The sequence below is a fragment of the Haliotis rubra genome, unplaced genomic scaffold, assembly GCF_003918875.1.
Source record: "Haliotis rubra isolate DU_JTF1 unplaced genomic scaffold, ASM391887v1 Scf398, whole genome shotgun sequence".
In the NCBI taxonomy this organism is placed as follows: Eukaryota; Metazoa; Mollusca; class Gastropoda; order Lepetellida; family Haliotidae; genus Haliotis; species Haliotis rubra.
In genome coordinates, this window is record NW_025767077.1 from 956,903 (window position 1) to 984,850 (window position 27,948).

General features: G+C 42.7%; 1 protein-coding gene across 1 annotated transcript; it reads right to left on the bottom strand.

Annotated features, from left to right (window-relative positions):
• Positions 1-276: 276 nt before the first annotated feature.
• Positions 277-27,948, bottom strand: LOC124286992 (cell cycle checkpoint control protein RAD9A-like). The gene is made up of 12 exons (XM_046723459.1): positions 27,804-27,948; positions 25,494-25,564; positions 23,447-23,596; positions 22,998-23,112; positions 21,854-21,953; positions 21,403-21,556; positions 12,536-12,600; positions 3,817-3,954; positions 2,288-2,395; positions 1,731-1,950; positions 1,460-1,561; positions 277-520 (listed from the first exon to the last, which is right to left on the bottom strand). Exons 1-12 carry the CDS (start codon positions 27,835-27,837, stop codon positions 422-424), a joined length of 1,356 nt encoding a protein of 451 aa, XP_046579415.1. The 5' UTR covers positions 27,838-27,948; the 3' UTR covers positions 277-421.

The following is a 27,948-nucleotide window of genomic DNA, read 5'->3' on the forward strand; positions in this document are numbered from 1 at the left end:
AAAAATAAATCCTAATGTTTTTATTGGTCAAAAATATAAACTTACAAGAATTTTTTTTTAGATTGTATTTTGCCCCATATACACTTCATAAATTGCCAAAAGTAAAATACTGTGAATATTTAAAAGGAATCCATAAAACAAGAAATATAATTGGTCTGGCCTTAAGTTACAATGAAATGTGACTTAGTCAACCAAACGTTGCCTTGTGCAATAAGCATAGACTGCCAGGACAGCTAGCATGGACAAGGGGGTCCTACTGTCTAATAAAAACCATGCTTTGTTGTTTAACATGGTTTAATGAATCTGTACAACATTAATTGATATATTAACAGTGACTTTGTACAATTATGTACAGAGGTTAAAACTGTCATTAATTTCATGCATGATGACAAGTCTGGAGTTAAAACTGTTGTCGGACATCCTAGTCCTCTTCATCTGTGTCTGCTGCCAGAACGTTGGTGGACGGAGCTTGACTCTGCGTGGTCTGGGACTGAGACAGGCCAAAGAACAGTGAGCGGAACTGTGGAAATAAGGCAGACTGTTAAACCCAGGGTACACCTGTACCATAGAAATAGTTACAACAAACATGGACAAAACACACACAGCATTGTTCAAAAAGTCCAGACTACTGAGTGAGTGAGTTTGGTTTTACGCGACTTTTATCAATATTCCTGCAATATCACAGCAGGGGACACCAGAAATTGGCTTCACACATTGTACCTATCTGGGGAATCGAACCCAGGTCTTTGGTATGAAGAGTGAACCGGACTACTGAAGGTAGACTGTAAGTTACGGCTAGCTAAAATGGTAGATAATCAGAAATGTCATCGATAGGAAAATATATTGATGATTATCGATATAAAAAAATAGTGCCATCGATAATATCATAAATTAACGTTTGTGACAGAATAAAGTTTTAATTTACTCACACAATACACAAAGTTAGGTGTTTATATTTATAGGTACTGGTGAAGGTCTGGGTTAGAAGAATATTGATCTTCAGTAACCCATGCTTGTAAGAGGCGACTAACCGGATCGAATGGTCATGCTCGCTGACTTGGTTGACACATGTCATCTGTTCCCAATTGAGCAGATCGATGCTCATGCTGTTGACCACTGGATTGTCTGGTCCAGACTCAATTATTTACAGACCGCCGCCATATAGCTGGAATTTTGGTGTAAAACTAAACTCACTCACTCACTCACTTTTTTCATGGTCTGCTTCTAAATTATGTTCAGGGTGCTGTTTTGTTAATAACCCATGCATTAACATGTCACTGCTCACCAGCGGTGGCAAACATATTTAGTTCTTTCAGACTTTTTTAGGCATTTCTGCTCAAGGTTATCCGATATTTATCAACAATTTATTGATATTTAGTTAACGATTATCAATCTCTACGATCTATATTGATAGCCAGGCCTACTGCAAGCCAAAGATTTTTGCAGAACCATCGCCTACCTTCTTGCTTGGTGGAGTACCAGGGACCAGCTCCTCCTCCTCCTCGTCTTCATCCTCCTCCACATCTTGAAGTACCGATTCCTCTGCTGGAACCCTTGTGTCCTGCAACAACATCATTTTCGCAATGGAAGACTTGATAATGAAGGATGTCTCATGCTACAGCAATCATCGTAAGGGTTTTAGACTTTCAGGATACTGAGAGAGAGTAATATATTATCACAACAGAATCCCTCTCATAAAACAGGCAAGGACAGAAAGGGAAATAACTCACTGTTTGTCTTTCACTCTGCACTGGAATTACAGGGCTGGGGTCACTCACGGTTGACCCTGATGGTTTAGGTGACTTTGACCCCAGCTGCTGACCATCTGTGATTGGCTGTTCTGTTTCCATGGCATTGGTATGATGGATAGTTGCTTCATTAATTTCTACCTCAGCATCCATTGTGTTATCCATGTCTCCCTCAGCTTGTCTGTCTGAGCTGGTGTTTGGTCTGAACGTGAGAGAGTGAACAAGATTTTACACCACTTTTAGTGATATTCCAAGAAATATCAAAGTTGGGGGACATCAGATACACTTAACCCATTGTCAGTGTGTGAAATTGTTTCCAAATTTTGCTAGCCAGTCGGCTATCTATGCCTGAAAGTTACTAGCCCACAAAATAATTCACCAGCCTGAAATTTAAATGTAGACACGTGTTTCATCATTAAGCTGCTGATATGACGAACATTTTTATCAGGCCATAAACTTGCATGATTTAAAAGTGTATAAACATGTCCTAATTTTCGCAAGTATCAATCTTGACCATCAATATGACCAACATAACCTACCTGTGATGTGACACACCATTGGTCAGCCTGGACACAGAAGAGGTACTCTGTGTTAGCCTGCTCCGACCTCCTCTCTGGGTTTGACTCTGGCTGGCATATGACCTTTTGCTACAACGAGAAAAATGGTAATTTAAATTTCTTGCTTCCAGGCCCTCTCATCAAAGTGAAATATGATCAACGATCCTCAAAATTACACACATGTGGACTGCTTGTGTTTTGGACAGGTTTTAAGCTGTTTTGTCAATACTCTAGCATGGAGTGGGTTTGCATTTATTCAAGCATTAATCTAAAGATAGTGTGCAAACTTAGCAAGTAAATTCTTAAAAATATCTCATAATAAATTCACAGATAGCTTATTTAATTAACATAAAAAACCTGTACCAAATGACCCCTGATCGTCGACATCATTCAGTGCAATAAATTACCTACTTTATTGTCAGTCAATCAGAAAAATGTAGTCACCATGTGGGCGTGGCTTAATTCTTTTGAACCTGGTAGCCAATGAAATTACGTGTTATAACATACTTAAACCCAAATACTGCTGTATTTTTCATCTGTTTTAAGAATTTGCCAAAGTGGTATGGAGTCCAACACACTGGTATCCAAACCTAGGACTATCTTGTTCATAGAATAAAGCACAACATAGTATCTCTATCATCAACTTCCTACAGCCTTGCCACTGACAAGCACACAAAATAGCTTCAAATTAGCATTGAATGTAACATTTAAATATCCTGATTGTAGAATTTTCAACTTTTGGGAATGTATAGTGTAACATTCCCATCTGGAAGTGGCCATGGAGGTCCGTGGCTCCTCAGTATGTGTGCCAGTGAAGCTGGTTCAGTAGCAGGATTTCAACCCTTGTCATTGACTTGTCTACTGAGTAGGATATCCAAAGTTACCTCCCTTTATCTATGTCCTCTGTTGTCACTTCCAGTCATGAAACATTTTGAAACATCCTGCCACAATTCAGTTAGTGTATGTTAGTCATAGTTTGCATTCATGATCTCATAAAGACATGACTGATAATCGTTGTGAAAATATTATCAAATGGGTTTGAATTTTGGAATATTTTGAGAGGTGAGGTGAAATTGGGTTTAACGTCGTGCTTGAGAATATTTTGCTCATATGACGACGTGCATGCGCGTGTGTGTGTGTGTATGTGCGGCTGCTTGTACTAGCCCAGACTTAAGCTGGTTTTATAGTGCTAGCTCACTGAGATACCATGCCGCAGTGAAGCATGAATACCCCACTCAGACACATTATACTGACTCCGAGTCGACCAGTCCTTGCTGTACCCATTAATGCCGAGAGCCAGGCAGGGACCAACAAGTACCATATTTTAACGTCTTTTTGGTATGACGCGGTCAGGGATCGAACCCGCGACCTTCCGCGAGGCAGTATTTTGAGAGGACACCAGAAATGGACTACACACATTGCACCTTGTGGGGAACTGAAACCATGCCTTAGGCATGATGTAGCTTCCATGCGGACCTTACGTTGAAGGAAATGTCTCTCAGTGTACCCACCTGTTATTCTGTTTTGTCTGTTTCTTCCCACGGACTTGAGACGGCTGCTGTGATGCTCCAAGCTCTGATTCTGCTAATGTCGCCAGTACAAAGCTGGCCTCGAAAGTCTGATCACTGTCTACTGTGAAAACTACTGGTCTGTGAAGAAACATGGAGAAAAAGGTGAGAGAGTGACACTTTAAGTGATATTTAAAGTCTGCTTTCCACCAACATTTGGACGCCATCTAAAACACTGCCACAAGCCAACTGAAGCTTCTAGCAACAGCAACTTGACTGGCTATCAGGTGACTTGGTGAGGTGAAAAGGGGTTTAACGTCGTACTTGAGAATATTTCCCTCATTTGACGACGTGCATGTGTGTGTATGTGTGTATGTTTGTACTAGTCCAGACTCAAGCTTTATAGTGCTAGCTCACTGAGATACCATGCCACAATTAAGCATGAATACCCTACTCAGACACATTATACTGACTCCGAGCCGACCAGTCCTTGTTGTACCCATAAATGCCGAGCGCCAGACAGGGACCAACCTTTACCCCTTTTTAATGTCTTTCGGTATGACGTGGCCGGGATCCACTCTCCGGGCGGACGCTCTAACCACTACACCACGGAGGCGGTCCGGCTATCAGGTAATAGGAACAGTGTATATTACTTTGTATTTAGAACTAGTCGTTCTAGGTCATTTTCTAAATACAGAAATCAGATATGATGCTGAAAATGTAATTTTTAGAGTAAAATTGATATTTTATACTTATCCTGACTCATGCTCTTTTGCTTGTCTTCTTCTTCTTGCGAACATAGTGGAACACTTGTATCTCCTTAATTGAAGCTCCCTTCAATGTAAAATCACTAATTGGTACTCACCAAGAGTTGCCTCCCTTGCCCTTTTGGCGGGAACAGGTGTCGCCACCCTCTGGCCTCATGCTTCACTCTCTCCTGATTTTGCGAGCCCAACACTTGAATTTACAGGGAAATCCAAAGTGTTATGTGGGGAGGATGGGAGGGCTAACCTCATGAGTCAGGATAAGTATAAAATATCAATTTTACTCTAAAATTACATATTTTTCCTTATCCTGACTCATGCTCTTTAACTTGTAGAATCCCTCAGGAAGCGGAGGTGGGCAAAACAGAATACTTTGGATTTATAGAATTAGTGATTTATATAGATATAACTGTAATAACCCCTTACGGGAACTTCATAAAGGCATAGACTTAGGATATTTCCTCTATTATAAGCCATAGGTTATATTTTGCCATACTGGGGTATTTACAATAATAATATACTGTGATATTATCAAATAACAATATCAAAGCGACTCTGATAGAGAAGCTATACAACTGAACATAATCATCAGTAAAAGCTTAAGGGTGAGTAGACCTAAGCTAAGTATATACATAGTGCTAGAACTCCGTAGAGTTATAAGCTAGATAATGCATGTATCAATTATGCATATTAATCTCGTAAGACTCGTGTTAGCGTTCTGAGGGACTGTCAACTGCTGTCGCGAGGACCAAGGGACGAAATGGTGAATACCTGAGGCGTCCTCGGTGGTGATATCTCTCAGATAGTGATTAGCAAACACCATGTTAGATTTCCAAAAGCATCCTTCCATAATTGTATTCAATGAACAGTTACCGTGTAGGGCGAGAGTGGAAGCCAATGCCCTGATCTCATGGGGATTTGATGCTGTTGGAGGGTCCAGTCCTGCTGCCTTGTAGTAGCGAAGTATGACAGTTCTTATCCATATAGATATGGTGAGTGAGAGACTTCTGTCTGAGTTGTTGCCGACAAGGGGGATGAATAATCGTTTGAGAAATCTTAAGCCTTGTTTTGGAGCGTCGTAAATAGATTTTGAGAGCTCTGACTGGGCATAGAGATAAGTCCAGTGTATCTTGAGATCCGAGAATCGAGGATAGTGCAGGGATATGGAATAACCTGTCTGGTTGACCTGGTAGTTGATTTTTGGCGATGAAATCCCATCTTAGTCCCAGGTGTGCTGTGTTTTGATTGTCATCAAACTGTATCCTCTCATAATCTAGTCGTGAATTTCTGACATCCTGGCTGCTGTGGCTAGAGATAACAGGAAAAGCGTTTTCTGTGAGAGAAATTCAAAGTTGTCGATTCCAACGGTTCATAAGCCTCACTTGTGAGGTGTTGTAGCACTATATTCAGATCCCAAGCTGGAAGTGGAACTTCGCTTTGGTCCTCAATCGGAAAGCACGTAGTAAGGCCAGTAACTCTGGAGTTTTAGTCAATTTGACACCCGTTCTCATAGTAATCACAGAACTAAAGCGGCAAGATATGTTGACAATGTCGAGCCTTTTAAATGTTTGTTTTGCCGTAAGTAACACAAATAATCTGCCACTTGTGGATGAGTAGCATCTCTCGCTGTAAATCCCTTATTTGCTGCGTAATTTTCAAAACTGTGCCACTTGTCGTCGTACAAGTTACGTGTAGAATTGCGTAAGGCAAGCGTGACCGCTTTTGCCGCCCTGGTAGAATATCCTCTCTTGTTTAAACACATTTTAATACAGTCCATACGTGAAGTTGGAATACTTCTGGGCTTCCGTGCACCTGTTTGGTGTGTGGATGTATTAATAGATTTGATCGCTTGGGTAGCTCTAGTGTTGGTTGACCGATTTCTTGAAAGTGAGTTGGAGGCTCTGTGTTTGTCTGATTTTCTGTAACACTTGAGGTATTATTGCTGGCGGCGGAACGCATTGAGGCCTTCCCAGGATATGCTTAGAGCGTCCGTTGCCCATGCTTGTGGGTCTGGGACTGGTGACACGAATGTCGGTAGCTGATTGTTGAAGCGTGTGGCGAATAGATCTACTAGCGGCGATCCTATTTGCTTGATTATCTGTGCAAATATTTCTGTATTGAGCATCCATTCTGTCGGTGACGGTTGATGTGGCCGAGAGAGTGCGTCTGCTAGTACATTCTTGGCTCCGGGAATGTGACATGCTCTGACATGTAGGTTTAGATCGTGGATTAGATCGAACAGTTGAAAGCTTAAAGTCAATAGGTTCAGTGATCTCGTTGAGCCTTGTTTGTTCACATAGAGCGCCACTGTCGAGTTGTCGGTATGAATCATTAAGTCGCATTCTGTAGAATGGTGCTCCAATGAAGTATGGGGTTGATTACAGCTTTCATCTCTAACATGTTTATATGGAGCTTGCTTTCTTGCTGATTCCATAACCCTGATGCCGTCGGTTGGCGAGATGAGCTCCCCAACCTTGGGCGCAGCGTCTACATATAGATGGGTTTTGAATTCCTGCTCTGCTAAACAAATGCAAGCCATGGACATTCGACCTCCTGGTCCACCATAGTAGATGAGGTCTGAGATGTTTGGTAGACTGAATGGTTGTAGGTCGTCGAGATGTGCATTGATGAAGACCTGTAGCGGGCGTAACTGTAATCTGCCTCTGACTGTCATGTCTTGGGCTGATGTGAGGAGACCCAACAAGCTCTGCCATTGTCGTAGTGGTAGCGAGAGAGTAGAACTGGCGGAATGGTCTGTTGGATCTTGAGCCAGCGGTCTTCTCTGTCTGACGAACGGTTGAGATTAAGTGATAAATCGAATGCCTAGGAACTGCAGATCTTGCGATGGTACTAGGTCCGACTTGAGTAAGTTTACTAACCATCCTAGCTGTGTTAGTAGCTTTATGATGTAGTTTAACTGTAGTTTGAGAGGCTGTGGATCTTGATCTACTTGTATCCCGTCGTCGAGGTAGAAGCGCGCTCGTAGCCCTAGGCGATGTAGATAGGTGACAATAGGTTTCGTTATCCTCGTGAATAGCCAGGGGCTGATGATATTCGAATGGGAGTACTTTCCATTGGTAATGTAGCCCGTCTAGTGTAAATCTGAGATATTTCCTGGATTAGGGATGTATCGGGATGTGTAGATATCGTCTTGCAGATCTATACTGGCCATGTAATCCATGGGGCGAATCAACTGCGTAACTGAGGTAGGTGTATCATCGCGAAACTTTGGTGGTTTCGCGTAGATAATTCCTGTTGAAAAAGCTCATGTTGTAAATGAGTCTGTATTTCTCCTTGGAGTTTTCTTGGGTACTAGGAAAACTGGGGAGTAGAAGCCTGGTTCGATGTTTACTTGATCTAGTACTTCTATGGCCTGCTTGGTTATGAGTGATGTAACAGCCTCTCTTAACTTTGGTAGTTGTTGTGCCTGTAAAGTCGAACTTGTGAGGGTTGACTGTCAGCGGGCGTGGCCTGTAGTGGGATCTGAAATCCGTGTTGAAGAATGTTGGAGACATAAGGGTCTTGTAACATTCCCCAGTTCTCCCAGTGTAGTTGGAGGCGTCCACCCACTTGTGGCGTTTGTACTGGAGCGGCTGGGGTGGAAGACTCCAGTCGTTCGAACCTGTCTTTCAGCGTTTATAGTTGCGGGGAACCTCTGGGTGTCCTGCCTCTTCCTGACCCTCCTGAGTTGCCTCTATAGGCGAAAAGAATCTTTTCCCCTGGCTGGCTATCTTCCTATCCCGTGCTTTCTGTAGTCGAGAACTTAGATCTCCCTGAGTATCTTTGTGAAGTCTGCCTGATGGCGCTGGCTAAGCGTGTCCATCGACTTGATCATAAGGACTTCTCTGGAGTCCTTAGTGACTTCCTTGGAGACTTTGTCTATTCCTCCGTCAAAGATGGATGGGGAAGACCACGCGGGGCTGTATAGAGTGGAGCTGTAAAGTTCTCAGCCCAGCTGCAGGAAGCGAGGAGGCCTTGACGACGAGCTAAGGTCAGCTGCTGAGACAGATGTGAGATGATCTGTAAGGAACTGCTGGTCCTTCTTTTGCATCAGTAGGGGCGAGTAGATCATCCTATCATCTTCAGATGTCGTATTAACGAAATCTGGTGATAAGTGTCTCATTGATCGTTCTAGATCTATTTAGGCCAAAAACATCGTCTCGTCATGGTTTCTATCTGCACCAACTTGCGATCGTCAATCTTGTAGTTCTTGTTCTTAACATCGCTGATCAGCTTGTAGTTGTCATCGATGTCTTGTGCCTTCAGGAAGGGGTCCATGTTGTGCGTGGAGAACTTCTTAGCGTGAAAGTTCGGCAGATGTGGTGTCTGCACTTTCGTGGCTTTATGGAAGGCTGTATCTAGATTCTGTGGCACCGCAGCAATCGGGTCGATCGGAGGTAGGGTGACGACGTCTGCATCGTCTTCCTTCATCAGGTATGTCTGCGCTGAGTTGCCACTCTTGGACGGTGAAGATAAATCTAGGTTGTTTACCATCCAATATCTTATCTCAGCGTCTGAGAAAATGATGCCTCCATCATCTTCTGTACCAGCATCGGTGATGAGAGGTTGATGCCCTTCTGATGGTGAACTGTGTGCTGCTATCTCTATGTCGGGTGACGCTTGGGGAGACCTGACTGTAGACTTGTGTGCAGACTTGTGTGGTGACCTGCGAGGTGATCGACGTGGTGATGTACGCGGAGATTGGCGTGGTGAACGGCGTGGAGATCGTCTAGGTGATCTGCGTCTATGGGATGACCTTCTCGGAGATCTGCGAGGAGAATGTTGATAGCTCCGCGAAGCTCTTGAGTAGTCCCTCGGCGTCCTTCTGGGCGATGACGATCTGTGTGATGGCCGCGTGAAGCTTCCTCTGCGTCCGGACCTGGGGAGCGGCGCCTTGACCTCCGTGACGGCTTCCGTGATGTCTGGTGGTCTGAGTCCGCATCTGAGGATGAGGCCGAGGACGGTGACGATCTCTCCCGTCTTCGCGAAGACTGTACATCTGGGTCCTTCGTCGAGGTGGTCTGTGACTTCCTTCTCGAAGGCTGCTTCGTCGTGGCTGCTATGCTGACTGGGGGTGCCTCTGGGGTGTCGTCTGCGTTGCTCAGGCCCTGGGCTGGCTGCTTCTCCCGTCTGTAGTGGCCCTCCATCATGGTCATGATCTGCCGCAACAGCTCGTCTGGGATGGTCTGCGACGAAGTAGTCGGCGCCCTCTCTGCGATGACAGCGGCTGAGCCCTCAGGGAAGTCGTCTGACATCAGTGTAGAGACATCAGGCTGCATGGCGATCTCTGCTGATGTCACTGTAGCTGTCACCGGCGCTTCTTGTGGCGTCGTCAGGGATGATGATAGGCTGATCATCGGAGAGAGGCCCAGTTCGGCTGGAGCGATCTCGGCTGAGAAAGTTCTTGGCGACCGTAGATTTCCCTTGGAGGTCGGCGCTGCCCTGGGGGTCGAAGTCTGCGTTGAGAAGGCGTCGAGGCCCTCTTGGACTTTGGCTGCGATGACAGGGCGTCTGGGGAGGCAGGGCGCTTCTTAGAGGTGGCGGACTGCATCCCGCCCTCTTCGGCGGGGTCTCTAGCGGAACACCAGGCGGGAGGGTCGATCGACAGCAGCTGACTGGATGGGGAATCCGATGTATCGGCCATGTCTAACCCTTGTTTGCGTGACCTATCTGCGATGCGTCTCAAGGCATAAAGATATTTATGAAAAGCAGAATTAGATAGATTAATGCAGTAACTGCAAGCGTGAATCAAGCGCACAAGGCGTAGCACAACTAGGGCATAATACATGCGGGTCAGCAACAGAAAAGCGTAAACTGCAAATAGTACAGATTTTCATCAGCGTAATACTAGCTGAACAATCACGAACTCCGTGAATAAACAGTAGAAATCACGATTAATTATCAATGCAAATTAATGAAGGATACTAGCTATACCTCTATAGTAACCTATAAGAGGTAATAAACTAATAAAAACCAAAGGATATAGTGTGTAAGGAGACACAGGCGCTCTCACATCCTGCTCACTGGGCGAAGAAGGAGAGAGTGAAGCATGAGGCCAGAGGGTGGCGACACCTGTTCCCGCCAAAAGGGCAAGGGAGGCAACTCTTGGTGAGTACCAATTAGTGATTTTACATTGAAGGGAGCTTCAATTAAGGAGATACAAGTGTTCCACTATGTTCGCAAGAAGAAGAAGACAAGCAAAAGAGCATGAGTCAGGATAAGGAAAAATATATAAACTTGATGTTGACTGACTGATTAGAAGTTTGATAGACATCACCTATAGATGGGTTATTAGATCTTCACTGAGTTCAACAGATTTCAGAGAGTTAACACTCTAAGGTCTGATTGCACTGTGATTGAAGTGTCCTGTGAACTATCAAACATTGAACTGCATACTGAAATTTCTCCATTCAAACAATGAAATTAGATATTCAACCTTTGATTTTCCCTTACACAAAGCAATCTTAGTACTATGACAATTGTAGGTGAGGTGAAATGGGGTTTAATGTCGTACTTAAGAATATTTCGCTCATATGACGACATGCATGCATGTGTATGTGTGGCTGCTTGTACTAGCCCAGACTAAAGCTGGTTTTACAGTGCCAGCTCACTGAGATACCATGCCGCAGTGAAGCATCAATACCCCACTCAGACACATTATACTGACTCTGAGCCGACCAGTCCTTGTTGTACCCAGTAACAGGGCTCCAGATAAGGGCTGTATCGGCGTATGTACGGATAAAAAATATGCACGATACGGTACGAAATGTTTTAGAAAACGTAGCAGATACGCACCACAGCAATGGTGTACCGTCTTAGAATCATTTACAGTCGTATTTATTGGAAAAAGTATTGTTTTATTGTTCATTGACCTGTTTTACACAAGAGTAGCAATGGTGTGGTGCATATATGAAACGAAACTTATTACTGATACGCCATTAAATTCCATTCAGTACACTAAATGTACACTTAAGGTTTTCCAGTACTCTTATATTGAAAAAATAAGGAGTACGTACTCCTGATGTTAAAAAATAATCTGGAGCCCTGCCCATTAACACCGAGCAGGCAGGCAGGCAGGGACCAACAAGTGCTATATTTTAACGTGTTTTGGTATGACGCGGCTGGGCATAGAACCTATGACCTTCTGCTCTCTGGGCAGACGCTCTATGACAATTGTAACACCCTTACTTTGACATAGACATACAACAGGTGTAGTGTTAAGATCGCTGTGAGCAGGTGAACCTGGATCTGACCCTTGGTTACATTACCAAAGCGAGATATGCAAAATGGAATATATTCAAGCCAGGCAGTATAATAGACATTCTTACACTGGTATACTTAATTTGAGAAAAATATATTTTCGAGATAAATTAACACTGTCATCATGGTCAGAACATGTCAAATATTATTTAATATGATAAATGATAAAACTGCTGCTGCTGACTTATAATTGTATTCAATTAATAATAATAAAAATAATGAGAAGTCTTATAATGCGCAAATCTCCACGCAACAAAGCATGCTCTAAGCGCTAACACCCTGATTATTATTACCCCGGATAACCCAAGCTGCCTGTTAGGTGCTAGAAGGTTATAGTAACATGACTTTATCCAACCGGGTACCCATTATCTGCTGGGTGAACAGAGGCAAGTTTGAACAAATTCACTTGCCTAAGGTGAGACCACATGTATCACATGTGCTTCGTTGTGGGGCAAGTCCTTGAAACTCTCAGGAGTCAAGCTGTCACACACGGTCACACATCCAAGGACTGTCCTAGCTCGACGTTGCTTAACTGCAACTGATTCGTGACCTGCGTTTTGTGCACAGGACCACACACCACCACAGGTGGCCACAATTCCCAATAATCATATTCCTTACACATGATTTGTATTATATTTGCTTCATAGAGGATTCGTTACAACTCTAGTTATTGCAATGTTCATAATGTTGACTCCTACCTCCCGGGCGTCTCAAAATGGATGTTCAAAGGTAGGTTTGTCACCTCCGTAAATGCCAGGATTGCCTGGGGAAGAAAAAGGAATATAAATTCAAATAAGCCTCTTTTCTTTTTTTTTGCAAACACAAGAAAAAACAAACAAGAAGAAACAGTGAGAGGATAAGTGTTAAAATATATGCCTGTCCTCAAGATTGAATGACTTGAATTATCACTTAAGAACTATAGCTTCAAAATAGACTTGTTTCATTTGCTTTCTACCATTATTTCCCTATGGAGATTCAGGTTTAGAACAGGTGCCCCCTTGCATCGCCAGCTTGTAGTGGCAATAAAATGACCCTGGCATATTTACAGTGAGCACCAGGATGATCCAATGGATCGCTGCCTGTGCTATCAACCACAGGCTTGCTTATATACTGGAGTATTACTACCTAGCATACATTTCTGAACAACTCATTTCAGGAATGTTTGTTTGTTTGTTTGTTGTTTAACGCCACACTCCGCAATCTTCCAGCTATATGGCGTCAGTCTGTAAGTCTGTAAGTCTGTAGTCTGAACCAGACAATCCAGCATGGACAACATCAGGAGCAATGACCTCCCCATACGATGACACGCGTGTCAACCAAGTCAGTGATTGATTGATTGATTGTTGTTTAACAACTCACTCAGCAATATTCCAGCTGTATGGAGGCTGTCTGTAAATAATCAAATCTGGACCAGTGATCAACACCATGAGCTTCCATCTGCACAATTAGGATATGATAAAATGTGTCAACCAAGTCAGCGAGCCTGGCCACCCGATCCCGTTAGTCGCCTCTTACAGCAAGTATGGGGCCTCACTTTACAAATACACAATGTCCTTTCAGAAAGTGGTCAAAAGTAACATACATAATATTTTGGATTACACTTTCTCAGTAAATAAGTCAGTAAATGTGATGTTAACACAGCCGTCTCTCCATTTGTCTTGTTCCATATGCTCCTTGTTGATAGAATTTTATCTGATTCCAGCCATGTTTTATTTTCTGAATATCATCTTTTACCTTCAGGCCGCCGATACCAAATGTCCCGTTTTAAAACAAAAAGATTTCAAAATTCTTATATTCCAGCAAGTATTCGACTTTTAAATGACTGTTAACTTTGTCTGTCTGTTGTGTTGTGTTGTGTTTTATTAACCTTTATGTCATTTTTAATATGCAACCATGTGACCACTTTCAAATGTAAAAAGAATTCCCCTTGGGGTAATAAAGTATTGTCATTTACTTGTCAATAGAACATTTGATGTACTTTGGGGTTGAGTCCCGTCGAAGAATAAAAACTACCCCTTCAGGATCAGGAAGCTACATTGCTTGAGTGGGTTAGATTGCTGACCGTGTGTGGTGGCAGTTAGGTGCCTGACAGAGAGTGTGGTTAAATGTAATTTTTAGAGTAAAATTGATATTTTATACTTATCCTGACTCATGCTCTTTGCTTGTCTTCTTCTTCTTGCGAACATAGTGGAACACTTGTATCTCCTTATTTGAAGCTCCCTTCAAAATAAAATCACTAATTGGTACTCACCACGAAGTTGCTCCCCTTGTCTCCCCTGGCGGGAAAAGGTGTCGCCACCCTCTGGCCATGTGCTCCACTCTCTCCTGATTTAGCGAGCCCAACACTTGAATTTACAGGGAAATCCAAAGTGTTATGTGGGGAGGATGGGAGGGCTAACCTCATGAGTCAGGATAAGTATAAAATATCAATTTTACTCTAAAAATTACATATTTTTCCTTATCCTGACTCATGCTCTTTTGCTTGTAGCATCCTACGGAACGGAGGTGGGTAACAGAATACTTTGGATTTATAATTAGTGATTTTGTATAGATATACTGTAATATCTCCCCACGGAACTTCATGAAGTCTTAGATTTAGGATGTATCCTGTATAAAGAAAACCATAGGTTATATAAAGCCATTAAAGGGGAATTACATTATGAATATATTGAACAATACATATAAATTATATATATATATATATAGGTGACTCTGATAGAGGCACTGAAATTGACTATATCCAAGTATATGCTTAAGGTAGAATACTTAAGCTGAACATATATACATAGCCCTAAAACTCCTTAGAGTTATAAGCTAGATGAGTATGTATAAAATACATATTAATCTTGTGAGGCTAATATTTTAACGCCTACGAGGGACTGTCAGTTGCTGAGCGAGGACCAGTGGTCCGAAATGGTGAATGCCAGAGACATCTTCTGTAGTGATGTCTCTTAGGTAGTGATTAGCAAATACCATGTTAGATTTCCAATAGCATCCTTCCATAATCGTGTTCAAGGAACAGTTACCGTGTAGGGCGAGGGTAGAGGCCAGTGCCCTGATCTCATGTGGATTTGATGCTGTTGGTGGGTCCAAGCCTGCTGCCTTGTAGGCACGGAGAATGACAGTCCTTATCCAAATAGATATTGTGGTCCGTGACACTTCTGTTTGATTCGTAGGCGATAATGGGATGAATAAACGTTTGAGAAATCTTCTCCTTGTTTTGGATCGTCGTAAATAAACTTTGAGCGCTCTTACCGGACACAGTGATAGGTCTTGTGTATCTTGTGATCCGAGAATAGAGGATAGCGCCGGGATGTGGAATAATCTGTCTGGTTGACCTGGCAGTTGATTCTTTGCAATGAAATCCCATCTTAATCCGAGGTGCGCTGTGTTATGATTGTCATCAAACTGTATCCTCTCGTAATCCAGAGCGTGAATTTCAGACATTCTTGCTGCTGTGGCTAGCGATAGCAGAAACAATGTTTTCTGTGAGAGAAATTCAAAGTTTGTCGATTCCAAGGGTTCATAGACCTCACTCGTGAGGTGTTGTAACACTACATTCAGATCCCAAGCTGGGGCGTGGAACTTCCGCTTTTGGTCCTCCAATCGGAAAGCTCGTAGTAAGGCCAGTAACTCTGGAGATCTTGTCAATTTGACACCCGTTCTCATGGTGATTACAGAGCTAAGCGCGGCAAGATATGTTGATATCGTTGAACCTTTTAAATGTTTGTTTTGGCGTAGGTAACACAAATAGTCTGCCACTTGAGGTTGTGAAGCCTCTCTTGCTGTAAACCCTTTCTTTGTTGCATAATTTTCGAAACTGTGCCACTTGTCGTCGTACAAGTTACGAGTTGAGTAACGTAAGGCAAGCGTGACTGCTTTTGCCGCCCTGGCAGAATATCCTCTCTCTTGTTTAAACACATTTGTATACAGTCCATACGTGTAGTTGGAACATTGCTGGGTTTCCGTGCACTTGTTTGGTGTGAGGATGAATTAACAGGTTTGCGCGCTTGGGTAGCTCCAGTGTTGGTTGACCGATTTCTTGAATTAGTATGGGAAACCACGTTCTGGCCGGCCAGTAGGGCGCGACCAAAGTGAGTTGTAGGCTCTGTGTTTGTCTGATTTTCTGTAATACTTGAGGTATTATTGCTGGCGGCGGAAACGCGTACGCATTGAGGCCTTCCCATGATAGACTTAGAGCGTCCGTTGCCCAAGCTTGGGGGTCTGGGACTGGTGACACGAATGTCGGTAGCTGATTGTTGAATCGCGTGGCGAATAGGTCTATTAGCGGCGCTCCTAATTGCTTGATTATCTGTGCAAAAATTTCCCGGTTGATCATCCACTCTGTCGGTGATGGTAGATGAGGCCGAGAGAGAGCGTCTGCTAGTATATTTCTGGCTCCGGGAATGTGCACTGCTTTGACATGTAGATTTAGATCTTGTATTAAATCGAACAGTTGAAAGCTTAGGTTCAAAAGGTTCATCGATCTCGTTGAGCCTTGCTTGTTTATGTAGAACGCCACTGTCGAATTGTCTGTATGGATCATTAGGCGCGCATTTTGTAGAAATGTGCTCCAATGTAGAATGGCGTTGATTACAGCTTTCATTTCTAGACTGTTTATATGGAGTTTGCATTCTTGCTGATTCCATAACCCTGATATCGTGTGGTTGGTGAGATGAGCTCCCCAACCTTGGAGTGACGCGTCTACATACAGATGGGTTTTGTATTCCTGCTCTGCTAAACAAATCCCTTCGCAGACATTCGATTTCTTGGTCCACCATAGTAGATGTGGTCTGAGATGTTTCGGTAGACTGAATGGTTGTACATCGTTGAGATGTGCGTTGATGAGGACCTGTAGGGGACGTAACTGTAATCTGCCTGTGACAGTCATGTCTTGGGCTGATGTGAGAAGACCTAGTAGGCTCTGCCATTGTCGCAGTGGTAACGGAGAGAGTAGAGCTGGTGGAATGGTCTGTTGTATCTTGAGCCAACGGTCTTCTGGTACCATAATACGGTTGCGATTTGTGATGAATCGAATACCTAGGAACTGTAGGTCTTGCGATGGTACTAGGTCCGACTTGCGTAAGTTTACTAACCAACCTAGTTGTGTTAGTAGCTTTATGATGTAATTTAACTGTAGTTTGAGACGCAGTGGATCTTGATCTACTTGTATCCCGTCGTCGAGGTAAAACGCACTGCGTAGCCCTTGACGATGTAGAAATTTGATAATCGGTTTCGTTATCCTCGTGAATAGCCAGGGGGGCTGATGATATTCCGAATGGGAGTACTTTCCACTGGTAATGTAGCCCTTCTAGAGTAAATCGTAGGTATTTCCTGGAATCGGGATGAATGGGGATGTGCAAGTAGGCATCCTGTAGATCTATGCTGCCCATGTAGTCCATAGGACGAATCATCTGGCGTAACTGAGGTAAATGTATCATGCGAAACTTCGGTGGTTTGCGTAGATAGTTCTTGTTGAAAAAGCTCATGTTGTAGATGAGTCTGTATTTCTCCGTGGAGTTTTTCTTGGGAACTAGGAAAACTGGGGAGTAGAAACCTGGTTCGACGTTTGCTTGATCTATTACTTCTATGGCCTGTTTGGATAGGAGTGATGAGACAGCCTCTTTTATCTTTGGTAGTTGTTGCGCTTGTAAATCGAACTTGGGGGGTTTGATTGTCAGCGGAGGCTTGTCCTGTAGAGGGATACGAAATCCGTGTTGAATAATGTTGGAGACGTAAGGATCTTGCAGTATTCCCCAGTTTTCCCAGTGTAGTTGGAGGCGTCCACCCACTTGAGCTGGTTGTACTGGAACGGCTGGGGGTGGAAGACTCCAGTCGTTCCGAACCTGTGTTTCAGCGTCTATAATTGCGGGAACCTCTGGGTGTCCTGCCTCTTCCTGATCCTCCTCTATAGTTGCCATATGGGCTTAATTTAAAAGAATCTTTACCTCTAGAGCTGGCTATCTTCCTGTCTCTTGCTCTTTGTAGGCCCGTGAACTTAGATCTGCCTGAGTATCTTTGTGAAGTCTGACGAATGACGCTGGCTAGTGTGTCCATCGATCTAATCATAAGGACTTCCCTGGAATCCTTAGAGACTTCCTTGGCGACTTTGTCGATTTCTCCGTCAAAGATGGATGTTGTCGACCACGGGCTGTATAAAGTGGGCTGTAAAGTTCTCCCCAATTACAGGAGGCGAGGAGGCCTTGACGACGAGCTAAGGTCAGTGCTGCTGAAACAGATGTAAGATGATCCGTTAAAAACTGCTGATCTTTCTTTGCATAAGTAAGGCAGAATAAATCATTCTATCATCTTCCGTCGTGGAATCCCGAATCTAGTAATAAGAGTCTCATTGATCGCCCTAGATCTATTTAACCCAAAGAACATACGCCTCGCCATGGTTTCTATATGAGCCAACTTGCGATCATCCATCTTGTAAATCTTGTTCTTTACATCGCTGATGATCTTATAGTTCTCATCGATGTCCTGGGCCTTGTAGAAGGAGTCCATGTTATGCGTGGAGAACTTCTTGGCTTGAAAGTTGGGTAGATGTGGTATCTGAACTTTCGTAGCTTTCTGGAAAGCTGCATCTAGATTCTGTGGCACTGCCGCAATCGGGTCGATCGGGGTAGAGTGATTGCATCTGGATCATCTTCCTTCATCAAATACGCCTGAGCTGTATTGCCACTTTTAGATGGTGATGTGAGATCTAGGTTATTGACCATCCAATACCCGTATCTCTGCATCAGAAAATATGATTCCTCCATCATCCTCAAAACCATCATCATTAATAAATTGTAGATGCTCTTCGACGCGCGTAGCTGTCTGAATATCTGATGAGGTTTGTGGCTTATCTAGTTGACTTGTGCGCCGCTTCTATGTGGAGATCTGATGGGTGATCGACCTGGTGATGAACGGAGTGGAGATCGCCTATGGGATGATCTTCTCGGAGACTTGTGAGGTGAATGTTGATAGCTTCGCGAAGCTCTTCGGCAGTCCCTCGATGTTCTTCTAGACGATGAAGATCTGGAATCATATGTCTTTCGCGAATGCCTTCGCGAAGCTTCATTTGCGTCCGGTCCGGGGGATCGATGATATGACCTTCGCGAAGGCTTCCGTGATGTCTGATGGTCTGAGTCCATATCTAGAGATGAAATCGAAGATGGTGATGATCTCTCCCGCTTCGCTGAAGGCCTTCGAAGGCTGTACATCTAGGTCCTTCGTCAAGGTGGTGCGGACTTCCTTCGCGAAGGTGACATCGCCTTGGCTGCTACGCTGACGGGGGTGCCTCTGGGGTGTTGTTCACGTTGGAGCCTTCGAAGGTTCGGACTTCGCTTGCGCAGTTTGTAGTGGTCCTCCATGATGTTCATAATCTGCCGCGATCATGTCTTCTGGGATGATTCAGACGAAGTCGCCGGGCGCTCTTTTCTGCGATGGGGTTCACATCAATGACGCCTGACGCCGGTGTAGAGGCATCAGGCTGCATGGAGATCTCTGCAGAAGTCACAGTCGCTGACACCGGTCGCTTCTTCTGCCGTAAGTCGGGATGATTATCGGCTGATCATCGTAGAGGCCCAACTCTGCTGCTGGAACGATCTCGCTGAGAAAGTTCTTGCTGTCTTCGTGAGATTTCCTTTGGAAGTCTGGCGCTGCCCTGGGTGTCCTCAATCTGCGTTGAGACGACGATGAGGCCCTCTTAGACTTAGTCTGCAATGACGGGATGTCTGGGGAGGCCGGTCGCTTCTTCGAGGTAACGGACTGCGCCCCACGCTCCTCTGCCGCAGGGTCTCTAGCAGAACACCAGACGGAGAGGGTCGATCGCTAGCAGCTGACTGGAAGGAATATCTGACTCTCTGCCATGTTTTGCCCTTGTTTCATGGATCTATCTGCAGCACGCCTTAAGACGCAAAGATGATATTTATTAAATGCAGAATGAGATAAATTAATGCAGTAACTGCAACGGAATTAAACGCGACACGGCGAGAACAACTAGGGCATATTACATGTGGATCGGAGGCAGAAAAACGTAATCTACAAATCGCACAGATTTTCATGAACGTAAAGTTAGCTGAACAATCACTTAATACACGTGAATAAACAGTAGAAATACGATAATTAATCAATACAAATAGTAAAGGATACTAGCTATACCTCTATAGTAACCTATGAGAGGTAAAAACTAAGAGATTATCAAAGGATATGTGTGTAAGGAGACACAAGGCGCTCTCACATCCTGCTCACTGGGCGAAGAAGGAGAGAGTGAAGCACATGGCCAGAGGGTGACGACACCTTTTCCGCCAGGGGAGACAAAGGGGAGCAACTCGTGGTGAGTACCAATTAGTGATTTTATTTTGAAGGGAGCTTCAAATAAGGAGATACAAGTGTTCCACTATGTTCGCAAGAAGAAGAAGACAAGCAAAAGAGCATGAGTCAGGATAAGGAAAAAAGTTCTGCTCGGAAAAGACAAACGTGCACAGACGGACTCCATTTTAATACCCCCTGAAAAACGCGTTGCAGGGGGATAAAAATTAACCAGAAAAGCAAGACATGTGACAAAATGGGGAACATACATTTCAAATGCAAATGATTCATTGTAACCAGTACATTATACCATTGGAATTTAGACTGAATTCTTGTCAAGACATTTAATAACAAGGAAAGCTAACAAAAACATTCAGCATAACTACTATTACAGGGCTCCAGATAAGGGCCGTATCGCGGCGTATGTACGGATATAAAATATGCACGATACAGTAGGAAATCATTTAGAAAACGTAGCAGATACGCACTACAGCAATGGTGTACGGTCTTAGAATAATTTACAGATGTATATATCTGAAAAAGTATCTGAATAGCAATGTTGTTGTGCATATATGAAACGAAAATCAAATTTACTGGTACTCCATTAAATTCCATTAAGTACTCTAAATGTACTCTTAAGGTTTTCCAGTACTCTTGCATTGAAAAAGTAAGGAGTATGTACTCCTGATGTTGAAAATTTATCTGGAGCCCTACTATTATACTTAGTTATTATGACTGCATGAAGTCCGCTGAATGTTTTAGTTAGTAATGAGAGAGTGCAATGAATGGTCTTCCAGGTACCTCAAGGAATGCCAACTCAATGAGGGAGGAAAGCACACCAAAGTGACCGTCTAAAGTATTTTCTAATATGGTTAAAAAACCCATAAGTCAGTGTCCGAAATAAGGCCCATCCGACTGCCCGAGATGGGCTAGATTTCTGACGAACGGTCTAAATTTACAGCTAGCTAGCCAGCCCGATGGTCTGGTAAATGTTTTTAGATATTCCATACATCTGATCAAATTCACCAAATCTTGGTGTATGGTCTGGTTAAATCCATTTTGGGCTGGTAACATTTTGAAGTTACCAACCCTAATGTCTGGCTGGTTTTTTTTACTTATTTCATACACAGCATAAGTACAAGCATGATGCAGACAACCTAAAACATAATTGGGAATCGAAGTGTATAAGGATTGGATCCTACAATCACAGGTTCCTGCTCAAAGGGAGAAAACTCTGTACATGCCACTGAGAAGACATTGTAAGTACATGTGGTCGGACCATTTCACAACATTCAGACCCGAACTGTAACATACCTTGTTCATCATCAGTATAATTCTTTAAAGCTACTTTGTTTGGATTCACAATCAGAGTTATCTCCTCCTGATTGTGTTGAAAATTCACAACCACATCACAGAGTAGTCTGAAAACAAACAAGCAGATTTGAAACAAGGCACCTAAAACTGCAGATATCCAGTGAAACCTTTCATTAAATAAAACATCTTTTGGTCAGTTTACATCAACCAAAACTTGAAATCAGTGACTATATACGTTTTATTTACACGATAATTTTTTAAACTAAAATTTTTAAATGTAATGGGCTGACTGAAACATGTAAAAACAGGCACTCAAAAAGTTCCTTCTAACATGTCTTGTGTTACAATTAGTTTATAAAAATGATATCTGATGATTCCATGTAAACATAACAAAATTTGCTTACTTTGAAGGAGCTGTGAGCCTGTTTGGACTCAGGTCTTTAGAAAACACAGCCTGCAACTGTTCACATTCTATGAAAGCTAAATTGTGAGTCTTTACAATTCCTGAAATGAAACTACATCCATTAAGTATCAAGAGTTTTACATCTCTACCTAACTTTACTGTTTCTGTACAAATACTTTGAAACAGAGAGAGAGTGAGTGAGGGAGTTTAGTTTTACGTCACTTTTAGCAATATTCCACCAATATCACTGCGGGGGACAACAGAAATGGGTTTCACCTATTGTACCCATGTGGGGAATCAAACCCGTGTCTTCGGTGTGACGAGTGAATGCTTTAACCGCTAGGCTACCCCCCTCCCCAACCCCCCTTTGAAACAGAAAGTAATTGACTAACAATCCTGTCGACAATTCAACTTAGACCAACTGTGTCGACAGTTCAACTAAGACCCACCATGTTTATAGTTCAACTAAGACCCAGTGTTGACAGTTCAACTAAGACCCACCATGTCTACAGTTCAACTAAAACCCACAGTGTCAACAGTTCAACTTAGACCAACTGTGTCGACAGTTCAACTAAGACCCACAGTGTTGACAGTTCAACTTAGACCCACAGTGTCGACAGTTCAGCTAAAACCCACAGTGTCAACAGTTCAACTAAGACCAACAGAGTTGACAGTTCAACTAAGACCCACCGTGTCGACAGTTCAACTAAAACCCAGTGTCAACAGTTCAACTAAAACCCACAGTGTCAACAGTTCAACTAAGACCCACAGAGTTGACAGTTCAACTAAGACCCACAGTGTTGACAGTTCAACTAAAACCCACAGTGTCAACAGTTCAACTTAGACCCGCAGTGTCGACAGTTCAACTAAAACCCACAGTGTCGACAGTTCAACTAAGACCAACAGAGTTGACAGTTCAACTTAGACCCACAGTGTTGACAGTTCAACTAAGACCCACCGTGTTGACAGTTCAACTAAAACCCAGTGTCAACAGTTCAACTAAAACCCACAGTGTCGACAGTTCAACTAAGACCCACAGTGTCAACAGTTCAACCAAGACCCACCATGTCTACAGTTCAACTAAGACCCACCGTGTTGACAGTTCAACTAAGACCCACCGTGTTGACAGTTCAACTAACACTCACCATGTCGACAGTGCAGCTGAAACACCAGACGTGATTCATCGTTGTCCAGATGGATCTTACACCTCTCTACTGTCTTCTCTATTGTATAGAGGGAGCGGAACACTGTCAGTATAGACTGGAACATCAGAAAGATAGCAATGACGGAAATACATTGAACTATGCCAAAATAAATATTTGAAATTCAGGGTAAGAGTTCATCTTCAGCAGAAATGGGTGTGTTTTTTCCCATGCTTCCAACATTGTAAAGTGAGACTTCTACATTTTCATTCAGAACCCAGATATTCAACCAAATCAGCAAGCCTTACCACCCGATCCCATTAGTCGCCTCTTACAACAAGCATGGGTTGCTGAAGATCAATTCTAATCTGGATCTTCACTGGTCCCTATGACTGTTAAAACTAAGGTTAGATCTTGTATGTGAAGAGTAATCTGTAGGTATTTGTACACACCTTCATGCCCAGCTTACAGCGGAATCCATCCTCATCACTGTCCTCTGAGCTGGAGAGGCCAGAGCCGTCATCGTAATGCTGAAAGAAGCTGGGTGAAAACAGGAAACATGCATATGCTGACCGTGAGGAGTTGACTGTGCGCAGAGCCAGCTGAAACAGAATGCTGAATGAACATTCAACGTTTTTACACACTGCAGGAGGAAAAATAACACTTTCCACTTAAATATTATTATTAATACTGTTATTGTATTGTGTATCATGATCATCACATTGTTACAGTAACTAAATTGCAAATGATACCATAACCCAGCTAGTAGCAAACTCAGTGATAACGTATTGTTACTTGAATGGAATTTTTACAAAAAGTATTAAGACTTTTTCTGCGTCCCTGTGGATGCGCTAATAAATTTGGTTGCATCCATTGTCAATTTTTATGGGTATAGGACGCAGGAATTCGCGTCCTGTAAATCCCTGTTTATTATCATATATTCATTATATTGTATACATCTATTATCACATTTGTATAAAAATGAAGCTCACAGAATAGCAATTTGGAATGCTGAGGGGTTTTTTTAAAATAGAACATAGTGGCAATATTTCTTTTATGTAACCACTGTTTAAACAGTCTTCCTGACATGGATCAAACTTCTTTATTTGTATGATGCGACGTTTTGATACAGATTCTTGTATCGTTGTCAAGCAAGAGTCAGGTAAAAAAAACAGTCTATCAATCAACTGGCTTCTAAATGCAATCCGTGGAGCACGGTGGTGTAGTGGTTAGCATGCTGACCTCTCATGCCAAAGGCCCGGGTTTGAATCCCGCTGGAGACACCAAAATTTGTGACCTGGGTCTCATACTGTGTTGTGTCCCTGGGCAAGGCACTTCGTCCACATTGCACACAGTCCACCCAGCTGTTCAAAGCGGGTACCTGAGAAGCGGATGTATGGACCTATATGGTCGCGTGAAGCCCTTAGTAGCAGCTTTGAAAGTACAATGCCGTAAGGGTAATAATGTAAAGCCAGGGAACAGCATCTCGTTGGATTCTAGGCGCAAAAATTAGCATTATTATTATCATTATTATCACTGGCTTCTACGGCCGCCTCCGTGGTGTAGTGGTCAGAGCGTCCGCCTGGAGAGCGGAAGGTCGTGGGTTCGATCCCCAACCACGTCATACCAAAAGATGTTAAACTATGGTACTTGTTGGTACCTGCCTGGCACTCAGTATTAATGGCTACAAGGACTGGTCGGCTCGGAGTCAGTATAATGTGTCTGAGTGGGGTATTCATGCTTCACTGCGGAGTGGTATCTCAGTGGGCTAGCACTATAAAACCAGCTTCAGTCTGGGCTAGTACAAGCAGCCGCACATACACATACATACGCATGCACGTTGTAATATGAGCGAAATATTCTCAAGTACGACGTTAAACCCAATTTCACCTCACCTCACTGGCTTCTACATGTAATCCCTTGTCATCACATTGTTACTTCTTGTTGTTCTTGTTAATTATTTACTGTATATATGTATATAACCCTATTTTTTACCTGACTCATTCTTGCTTGACAACGATACAAGAATCTGTATCGAAACGTTGCATCATCCAAATATAGAAGTAAGTTTAGTTGTTCATCCATAAAGTTTGTCCTTATTTGATTCACCAAATTCTAAACATGCCACTCAAAAAAGTTTCCTTAAAATGCTAAAAAATATCATGCTTTAACAGTAACCTGGTGCAGAAACCAAAATTGGGATGGGTAGCAAGAATGATTGTTGGTTGAAAATGTAGAATGCACACAGGAGTAATCCAGCTATTTGATGATATACATAAACAAGTCAGGGCCAGACAATCTTGTGATCGATATTACCAGTAATGATCCATACCACAGGCACAAACAAAATGAACTTTGCCAGAACAAAGAAGTGACAAGCTGACAAATTTGACAATTGCCTACATGTACATGTATATCCCTCCTGAGGTTATTTCTCAATGGATAACTGAAAAGTCCATTTCATAACAAACAAGTTATGATTTCATTCATAAAACCTACTCCCTCTTCCATGGGTTCAATGTACAGTTCATCTCCAATCTTTGACAAGGAGTGGATGGCTCTTCCAAATACTGTGGAAAAACAGAAAATAATTAAATATGTGGTAAATGTGAATAATTGACAGCTTTGAATGCCAGTTATGTCATGTGATATACTGAATACATTTAAATATACCCTACTATTTGTCTACAGATAATAGACTATCAAACCCAAAGAGACTGGTACCAAACGAAAATATCTCTCTTTATCTCATCAGATTCAGACCGGTTTTGGAGCATTTGTATTTTCTGTGGCAGACATATATCCAAATTTTGATGAAACTGCTTGTGCACTCCGATCGCACACGTTCTCCCCCGATATAGCGCGAGCAATGCAATCATCAAATTCAGCTCGTTTGAGGATATTTGTCAACGTCGGTTATGAGGGGTCCTAGTCAAAATGGCCACACGACAAAATGTCCACAAAATGAGCAAGTCAAAATGGCCACAAACCCCTGGTCAAAATGGCCACAGCAAAAAGTCAAAATGACCATAGAAAGTCAAAATGGCCACACATTATTTTTTTTTATTCTTTTATATGCCTAACATTTGTATTCTTTGATATCAAGGTGTAATAATGACAAAAGAAGTTATATCAGACAAAACTTGATGTTTATTACATAAACAAATAATATTTTCAACAAATAACAAATATATATGTATGTTCTTTTGTCATGTACATGCACTTTTTAACTATTTACTTTTACAAAACAGATAGACAGTATTATTAATACTAAATACTGTCTTTTACAAGACACCCCTGCAGATCTCTGTTTTCAAGTCAGAAACTTGATCATTCCAATGGTCCGGTCAGCTGGGCACAAAAGCGGAGAAGTTCTATGGGGCTCAGCTTTCCATCCTTGTAGAAACGCCAAGCTGTGAAAACCTCCTCCTTGTTACGGGTGGCTGTCTTTCTGGTGAATTTTTGCAGCTTGCCATCATGGAGAAGTCTCGTGTGAATGTCGACCTGGCGTGCCTCCTTGTGCAGGGCTTCGATGAGCTTATACAGGCCGAGTGTTCTCTCCCCTTTGCAAGAGTTCATTCGCCGGTTCCATCCTACAACACAAATACCCACATTTTAAGTGTTATTCTTCTCAATGTCAATTTTCAATAAACTTACATGATTATAAAATTTTAATTTAATAAATATATTTTATAATTCTCTGATTTACAATGTATAATTCTACAATTTATAATCACTTACCTGCAGACCAAACTCTTGACATTTCCTCCAGATGGCCTGGGTGAAGTGAAATACACAGCCATGTACTTTCGCTGAGGGGGTCGTTGTCCGCACGGGTACTACAGATATGTAACCCAGGTACGTTTCTGTATACAGAAACGTACCTTGGCCATAATGAGAATACAAAAACGTACCCTAGGACGATTCCATTCCCATTGTGTCGTATTCTTGACCGGAACTGTCATACTGTTGTATTAGATACATTTGATTGCGTTATGTAAGTAATGAGAATACACAGTAACGGATATTTCGCGATGCACATGAATACCACTCGGAATCAGTTGAACGGGAACAACTACATACGGTTTCGTTTCGTGGACTCGTCCGCCTTTTAGGGTACCGGGTACGTTTCTGTATTTTGACTTTGTTTAGGGTACATATCTGTATACAGAAAGGTACCTGGGGTACGTATCTGTAGTACCTGTGCCGACAACGACCCCTTCAGCTGTACTTTCTCATTTGGCAAAACTCAGTCTAGGGCCAACCAGGTAGCTGACGCGAAGTCGATTGTTATATATATCAAGTTTTCAGATGGCGATTTTGACTGGGGGTTGTGGCCATTTTGACTTTGGTCAGTGTGGCCATTTTGTCGTGTGGCCATTTTGACCTGTTCCCGGTTACGAGTGCCACAATCATGAATTTGAAAATCAGACTTTGACAGTCGACTTCAAAGGCAAACTTGGACTCTTTTCGATTAAATCAAACCTGGTCTCCCCAAGAGGTCTAAGATGAAACATAGGAAGTGAACACGAACTTGCAGGGGAGTCCAGTTATTATCTGCGTGTTCCTGTCTGGAATTACTTGTCATGCAAGTTAACATTTGTCCGAAATATTCTTCCTCGAAGTGCCTTAAAGGAATATGTCGGCCCCGGTACATCAAATACTCCTAAAATCTGACTCGATGGAGAAGTGTTTATATCAGCTAGTATCACTACATCATTCTTATGTTGGGTTTAGCACGTTCGCGTAAAACATGCGCTAACAATACCCACTACCAATGAAAACTCTCTAAAAACGATAAGCTATTACCTTTTAAGTTTAGTCCAGGTATCACACATTTCATGTTGTAGCTTTTCTGTAAGTTTAATTAATATTAAATTGAAACTGAAGCAGTTAGAGATTTTATAAATTTGCAAATTCCCGCAAAAACCATTTTGTCATCCATGTTGATATA

Coding starts and splice junctions, on each gene's coding strand:
- LOC124286992 (XM_046723459.1), bottom strand. CDS start 27,837: ATGAAATGTGTGATACCTGGACTAAACTTAAAAG. Junction 12,601..21,402: donor GTGAAATGGTCCGACCACAT/GTACTTACAATG, acceptor TTTCTTCCCCAG/GCAATCCTGGCATTTACGGA. Junction 521..1,459: donor GTACTCCACCAAGCAAGAAG/GTAGGCGATGGT, acceptor TTATTTCCACAG/TTCCGCTCACTGTTCTTTGG.